Source organism: Nanorana parkeri, unplaced genomic scaffold (assembly GCF_000935625.1).
Source record: "Nanorana parkeri isolate BGI_ZX_2015 unplaced genomic scaffold, ASM93562v1 scaffold1312, whole genome shotgun sequence".
Classification (NCBI taxonomy): domain Eukaryota; kingdom Metazoa; phylum Chordata; class Amphibia; order Anura; family Dicroglossidae; genus Nanorana; species Nanorana parkeri.
This window is the reverse complement of record NW_017307580.1, coordinates 351,494-359,734: the sequence shown is the minus strand read 5'-3', so window position 1 is coordinate 359,734 and position 8,241 is coordinate 351,494. Positions and strand designations below refer to the sequence as shown.

The window sequence follows — 8,241 nt, the reverse complement described above, 5'->3', positions numbered from 1 at the left end:
ACCCTACCTCTCTGTCCATACACCACTAAGCCCCTTTCTATGGAACAGTATAGCCCTATGATTTATGTTACAATGTACCCTAAACCCTTATATATTGACCCAATATACACCTTTCCTAAACTTTTTACCTATGTGCTAACTAGGTATGGGTGGCTGGACAATAATGTGGCTGTCTCCATATTCCTGGCTATCAAAAAATCATGATGTCAGCACTAACATGATGATAGATGGGTTTCTTGAGAGTAGCCACTGTATTTCTTTTTGGATTAAATCAATGTCCACCCAGAAATAAATACTTATCTTAAAGGAGACTTTACAGTTCAGAATAGGTTAAAGGAGTATCCCCAACCCTCAGTTTTCATTATAAATCCACTGCAGTCTTATAAAGCACCAAGAACAAACTTAAAGTGTGTGAATAGCCAACATTTTATTTTGAATAGAGTAGGGGAGGATCAGAACCTCGGTCAAGCTCTTATTACTGTCAGTGACCCAGCTAAATAGACTCACCTTCTCTATTTGTTCAAATGACCATTACCACTTAGACATAAAGTGACATGAAATCCAAAATGTTATAGTTGTCATTAAACTGAGAGGCAAAAGTAAATCTTTCACTGGGGACATCAGTTCTGATCACAGCTGTTGAAGAGAGGAATTGTGCCCACATAGTAGAGATTTCCTTTCATGTCTGTTGCACCTATGGGACAGGACATGAAGAGAAATGTCCCCAATAAGACGACAAAAATAAACGGTCAGCGATTTAACCTTTCACTATTATAGCCAAAGGATGAAAGAAAGTATACATATATTACCTTCCTCTCTGAGTTCAATGCATTTCATAAAAATTTAAATTTTCCCTAAATGTTTCTGGTTTTGCCAAAATCTGGGTAAGTAAAAACTCTCAACTTGCCCATCACTAGTCCTTACGTAACAGCCAGTAGAGGACATTTCAATGTTTTCAATGTAAGTTGAGTTCTCTGCATATTCCTGTTGCAAATCCACATTATATATGGATGGTCCATAGTGATAAGTAAAAAAAGCTCTTCAGAAATGAAAACAAGTTTAGAACCCTGGCTGTCATGTACAGAAAATGTCATTGTGCTCACAAATGTTCTACTGAACCGAAGGGGTCCTGGGGCCAAAGCTAGCCGAAGGATCGGCTGAAGCTTAAGCCAGATCCTTCGGCAGCTTCGTGAATAGACCCCTAGGACTCTGGCTTTTTTCATCCAAATCATAAAAAAGTTCCTACTGTCATATTTTTGGACATTCTTAAAGTTAGTTTTACTTTTTAGCGCAAATTATTGTTTTCTACAATTTACTCTTAACAATTGAATCCAATTTAAGCTGCCTGATATTACATTTGGAGATTAAATTAATAATTAAAATGTGTGTTTTTGAATTAATCTTTTACTGCTTTAGTTGCAAACTTCTTGTTCGTTGAACTAACATACCTGTAAAATAAAATGCCAGATGCAAATGAAAATTCATAAAGAAGCAACCGCGTTACAAATATGCTAGGTTTCACATGAGCAGTCTTTTAGGAAATTGAAAAGCTCATTGTAGTGAACCTGTTGGCGTGAATTAACAATTACATCAATTTGCCATTTGGTCTGGATATGCTTAATGTACTCAGGCTCATTCATTAATATAATTTAATGGAAAAAGCTACACGGGTGCTTATTTCACCAAAATAATCACAATCTTTACATCTCTAAAACCATTAAAACAAATAAAACCTCAAGGGACCTTATGGAGAATAAAATAAATTATATGGTGATAAATTGTTTTACCTGTATAATGATTCATTAGCATCAAACTAACAGGGTTATTAACAAAAGTGTGAGGAGTTTGGAGAAGGCAGAAGTGTGCAGCCTGGACAACATAACGGAAGTGGAAAAAATCTCCAATTTAGCTCACTTTCCAGTTTAGCTATGTTGTCCTAGATTGTTCAGTTCTCCTGTTTTTCTCCAAACTCTTCACGCTTCTGTGAATAACCCTGTAAGTGTTGTTTTAAAGGGTTTTCCACCTCCAAAAGTTCCAACTGGTCAAACTTGTTGTGACACCTCCAACTACCCCAACCATGTTTTGATTGCTGAATAGATTGACTCAATTCACAAAGCTAACACCATCATAAGGATCTTTTTTTTTTTTTTAAAGTGACAGCTATTTTTCATCCAATACATTTTTAAAGTTACAGTCACATGCCAAAAACAAAACTCCTTATCTTTGTGTTAAACCTTTGTGAATTGAGTCTATGGGGGTGATCTACTAACCTAAACACGCACGCACCAGGTGCGTGTGCATTTTTACACAGCAAAGCGTATTTATCAACCAAACACGAGCAACGTGTCACATGTTCACACCGTTATGGCGCGTTTTTATGTATTTACGTACGTGCGCGTCATGTAGCATGCGCCATAGGCTACACACCGCTCTAATAGCGGCATGCAAGTCTCTAAAAGCAAATTTCCACTAATGCCATATATGGAAAAATCATGCACATGATGCATATATAATGCTGCTTCACAGTTTAGACAAAAATGGTTAGCTCATGCATTTACATTCCTGCATTCATCAACGCAAGCAACACAACGTAGAGCTAATTTACACAACATCACCTTGCAATTCATGCAGGGCTTTGCACAACACACCTGCTGGGTGTGTACACACTACAAAGGTGTCTAGATTCCACCCATAGATCATGCTGGGAGGGAACACACTACAGAGGTGTATACATGTTTGTGGCGTGTTTATAAGGTTAGTAAATCAACCCCTATATGTGTTTGCTTCCCACTCTAATTTTAACTAGGGATGCACCGATGCCAGTTCAGATACCAGTGGCAGTACTTGGCATTTCCATGAGAACTACCAGGGTTGCAGCGGTTGCAGCTGGGACCTAGCTCTGGCGCTCCACCACTGTCCGGAAATCATTAGTCTGTATTGTTTTAGAAAAACTGTCACATGACAATAAACAAAAATGTATCAGTACTTGTATCTGTGAGTACTTGGACAAGTATCAGTACTTGTACTTGCAAAAAGGTATCGGTGCATCCCTTATATATGTATGTTTATAAAAACAAAATCATACATTAAAACAGAGATGTACAAATCCCAGGAGCTCCGTGTGCTCCTTACAAATGACAGCTGCCTCCTAACTTTTTAATTTTTCTGTAGTCTAGTCTTGGAGCTCAAAGTACTTGTACTTGTACCGAGAATGGTACTTGGTATCGGTGCATCCCTAATTTTAACCCTTGGCAGTGGTAACTCCTGACAATACCTCCTACACTTTCAACTGTGCTCCTATCCTGTGGCAACTCAATTTCAGAATAATGAGTTGTGTTATGTTACTGGCAAATATTGCATATTATACTTGTATAAGGGCCATAGTGCGTGTGAAGGGTTAATTTGAACACTAAATTTTAACTGGGCAAAAGATGTAGTCTGTCTGGAGAAAGTGTTTAATGCTCTTCTGCACAAATCATGTCTAGCAAGTTTGCTGATGAACTGTTAGACCAGACCGTACATTGAGAATCGATGTATTAGGTTAATATTTATGCCATATGAGACAAGTGAGATTTGCTTTAATGACTTCTGGTTCTTTTACAGTGACCTGTCTAACAACAGGATTGGATGTTTGTCATCTGACATGTTCTCAGGACTTCACAACCTGCAAAAACTGTAAGTGTTCTAGTACTGTGAATTTCTACTTATTTAGCTTGTTTCACCATAATGTTATATGCTTAGAAATATGTATTTTATAACGAGTGTTAAACATGCCAGATACAGACTATCAGGGATAGTATAACCTCTTGTCTTTCTCTAGTGCTTTTCGGACAGATGTGTAGACCTCTTTAATAAATGTCATACTTAACAACCAAAAGTGTTACACTACATTAAACCTTTCACACAAATCTTTTTATTATCCAATATTTTTTTTTTTAAAGCCAGTATAACAGAAACATAGTGTTGAATAAAGCACTTGTGGATTAAGCCAATTACTTTTTTACTTATTGTGGGCAGTACAGTGGCATAGTGGTTAAGGCTTTGCAGCACTGAGGGTCCCCAGTTCAAATCCCGGTCAGGACACTATCTGCAAGAAATTTACATGTTCTCCCTGTGCATGCATGGGTTACCACTGGGTACTCTGGTTTCCTTCTACACTCCAAACACATGCTGGTAGGTTAATTGGCTCCGGGCTAAATGGCCCCTGTATGTATGCATGTGAGATAGGGACCTTAGAGGGCAGGGACTGATGTGAATGTGCAACCATGTAAAGTGCCATGTAAATTGTTGACACAATATAAATAAGGTATATACCACTGCAACAGAATAAAACTCTGTCTTTAGGGCTTGTTCACACCTAATACAGTGCGTTCTTTCTGGAACACACTGTATTAGGCGTGAACAAGCCCTAAAACTTTGCAAACTGTGGCACTTGGCTGGCCAGGAACATAGAAGCACACCTGATATAAACCTGTTGCAAAGACTTTTATAAAGGAGAGGCAGTCTGATTTGTGACTGATTATGCCATTAATTTCTTGATAAATTGTCTGAAGCTATCTCCCTTGGAATCTTGTACTTTTCATACAGACTTGACCTTGCCAGGGATGGTGTAGTACTCTGAGGACTTCTGGGTACAGCCCTATTCCAGTCATAAGTAGGGTGTTGCCAACTAAGAGCAAATTAAGTAATGACCAAAATTCCTATAGTTTTAGATGTACCTGTTTTTTTCTGAGTGGGTCATTCTTTCTCCTACAGATTCTTACTGCTGTTAGAATACCACTCATTGTTTCCTCTTTAAAGATTTGTAATAGTACAACATGATTTGGTACTGTAGACTGTGTTGGGTTAACTACTTTTGTATTCAAAAGATTCGCCATTATTTCTGATTTCTATGTCAAATTCTCATTAGAGTGTGTCTTCTGTAGCCAACAATTTTTCGGGGGTTACAGTATTTGTCACAGTTATATTCCCGTTCCTGTACAAACATTCTTTGTAATCATGCGGGAGCTTGTGTTTTTATTTCAAACATAATCACTTAAGACCAATTTACATCTATGTATTGAATAAAAAAAAAAAAAAAAGTAAAAAAAAAAAAAAAAAAAAAAAGTGCAACGCATGCCAATGCACCATAGTGAGATGAGGAGTGTTGTAGTGAAATTTTGTAACTTGATTTTTTATTTCTTTGACATGTTGGTACGTCAGGAGGCTTAGTGCAGCACACGTTAACCCATGTCAATGGGCCATTAATGGTTCTTTTTCTGTTTGTTCATACATTTGTTTAGAACCTAATAATGCACCTAATGGCCCAAACCAAGCAAAATATAGCTGTGTGCAACCTTGTAATGGCTTCAGAACACTAATACACATATTCTCCTTGGTTTTCCCCATAGATGATGTTATGCAAGATGTAAAAAGCTTTACTCATCGCTTTTTTGCTTTTGCATTTTTGCTCTATGTTTGCACCTACTGACATGTTCAGTTGCATCTGCAAGCCTTTCTTCTTTCTCTCTATGCAGTATATTTGCCTTTAGGCGATTCTTTACTTTGTTTACATGCTAGAATGGCCTCTCAGGTGTTCCAACACTCTTGGCTTTAACCTGTGCCTTGTTGGGGAGCTCATTGTGCAGACTCACACAGCTTTATCTAATATTAGATTGGGGTCACTTTGCTGCTTTCCTTTTAAAGGAGGGAAGAATGACATCTGAGTCTTTAGCTTTCAACTCCATCAGAAATGTTTCTGTACCTCTTTGTCTGGCATTTGGTGTTAACAAAACTTGTATCTCAGATTTATTTTTAGATTTCTGTTAACACATCTTTCACAGTGGGTGCTTATGGATTCTTATACATTCTGTTCTCAGAATTATAAAACTTCAAGGATTCTTCACAAGGTGCACAATAAAATGGCTCCTGGAGATATAGCACTTGTTTCTGTCCTGTAGCTTTCAATGATTTGGAGGTTTAAGGTTTTATATCTTTCAGATACCCTCTTCCTATCATTATTATATATTTTTTTTGTTTAATAAAGATTGTATTTTTCTTAGATTACTTACCGTTACATAGTATTTGGGGTTGAATAAAGACATAAGTCCATCAAGTCCAACCCATATAGGTCCACGCATCAACTCATTCTTAGGAATACTTGTACCCCTGAATATTACGGTGGTTAGTTAGTTAGTCAAAAATATGCAGATATGCTTGCATCAGCCATTTAACATATGGCATTTTCCTAGAGTACATATACAATGTACATAGTTACATAGTACATAGTATTTGAGGTTGAATAAAGACATAAGTCCATCAAGTCCAAAATATTGTGTGTGTGTGTGTGTGCGTAGAAGTCCCTGAGTCATCTCATTCTTAAGAGTACCTGTACCCTTGTACATTATGGTCTCTCAGGAAATCGTCCAAAAGCTTCTTGAATGATTCCAGACTATTTGCGGAAATCAGTGCTTGTGGCAGCGAGTTCCAGACCCTAACCACGTGAACTGAGAAGAACCCCCTTCGCCCCTTGTGTTTGAATTTTTTTTCTACCAGTTTCAGGTGGTGGCCTCTAGTCTTTGTTACGGAATTAATCTTAAAGAGTTTGTTGCTAATGTTGCTATGACTATTGAACATCTTGTACATGAAAATCATGTCCCCCCTTAATCTCCTTACTTCCAACGTGAACATATTTAAATTTAAGAGCCTTGTCTCATAGTTCTGGTCCTCCATCCCCTTGATGAGTTTGGTTGCCCTCTGCTGGACTTTCTCCAGCTCAAGGACATCCTTTCTGTGCACCGCATACTCCAGGTGAGGCCGAACCAGTAATGTGTATAGTGGCAAAATTATAGACTTGTCCCTGCAAAACATTCCCTTCTTGATGCAGGACAGGATTCTACTAGCTTTGCTTACAGCAACCTGGCATTGTAATCTATTATTCAGTTTATGGTCTACAATGACCCCCAAATTTTTCTCCATTTCCGACTTCCCTAGTGGCATACCCATAATTGTATAGCCCATTTGCTTATTTTTAATCCCAAAGTGCATAACTTTGCATTTATCGACATTAAACCTCACCTGACACATAGTTGCCCACTCCCCTATTTTATCCAGGTCCTCCTGCAATGTTATACTATCTTGGTCAGTTTCTATTACCCTCCCAATTTTGGTATGATCAGCAAACACTGAGATATCGCTGTTTACTCCGTCCCCGATGTCGTTAATAAACAGATTGAAAAGCATGGGTCCCAGCACAGAAACCTGAGGCACACTGCTAATGACACTAGCCCATTCTGAAAGGGCATAATTTATTGATACTCTCTGTACCCATTCCTTTAGCCAGTTCTCTATCCATGTACACACCCTTCCATCTATGCCCATAGACCTCAGCCTATATAGTAAACGTTTGTCTGGTACCGTATCAAACGCCTTTGAGAAATCCAGATATACCACATCCACAGACCTCCCTCCATCCAGATCTCTACTTACACCCTCGTAAAAAGTCAGTAAATTTGTCTGACAGGAACGGTCTTTCCTAAACCCATGCTGATTGTCATTAACTATACCATTATCCTGAACAAATTGTGTTGACCTTTGCTTGCAGGTGTCACTAATATCAATTTCTGTCAAATTTGTCCTGTCTTCCTATAAAGTCTGGTGTATAGCACTACAATTGTGAAGTAGCTCTGAAGCATGTAGACAACCAAGGCATGAGGAAACATTGAGGGCTGGATTACACTATGCACACATACACACATGCATTTTTGGAGCATCTGCAAAAGCATGTTGACATGTATTTTTATGAGTTTGCATGCATTTTATTATGGAGGGGGAAGGCAGGCAAAATAGTTGTATATTTTTTAAAGGAGTCACATCTATGTGCAATGCTTTGATGTGCCTCTACGTGTGTTGCAATGCTGAACAGAAAGCAGCATGCTGTTCCTTTATTTTTTTATGCCCCACAACACAGTGCAATGGTGTAAACTAGACATATTTACAAACCTTACGTTTTCAATGCACATGTGCTTGGGATGCATTTACACCAGGCGTATGGTGTAAATGAGCCCTTGAACTATGGTTTGCAGACAGCTCACTCGTTGAAAGCTTTGCACCTTATTTCTTACCATACTCCAGCATTACAACAGCGTGTTGCATGTGACCAAAGAGATTTATTGAAATCTATATATGAAACATTTGTTTTTAGTTAAACTACCTCTTTAAATATCAATACATAGGAGTGGCATCATAGCCATATTATATATA

At 38.1% G+C, this 8,241-nt stretch overlaps 1 protein-coding gene across 1 annotated transcript in view; it reads left to right on the top strand.

The window, feature by feature from the left end:
• Positions 1 to 8,241, top strand: part of LOC108797623 (adhesion G protein-coupled receptor A2-like) — a 159,478-nt gene that overhangs the window by 90,268 nt on the left and 60,969 nt on the right. Inside the window, exon 4 of the mRNA XM_018569246.1 lies at positions 3,604 to 3,675. Within this exon, the coding sequence (XP_018424748.1) occupies positions 3,604 to 3,675 (72 nt within the window). The remainder of the gene's footprint in view (positions 1 to 3,603; positions 3,676 to 8,241) is intronic.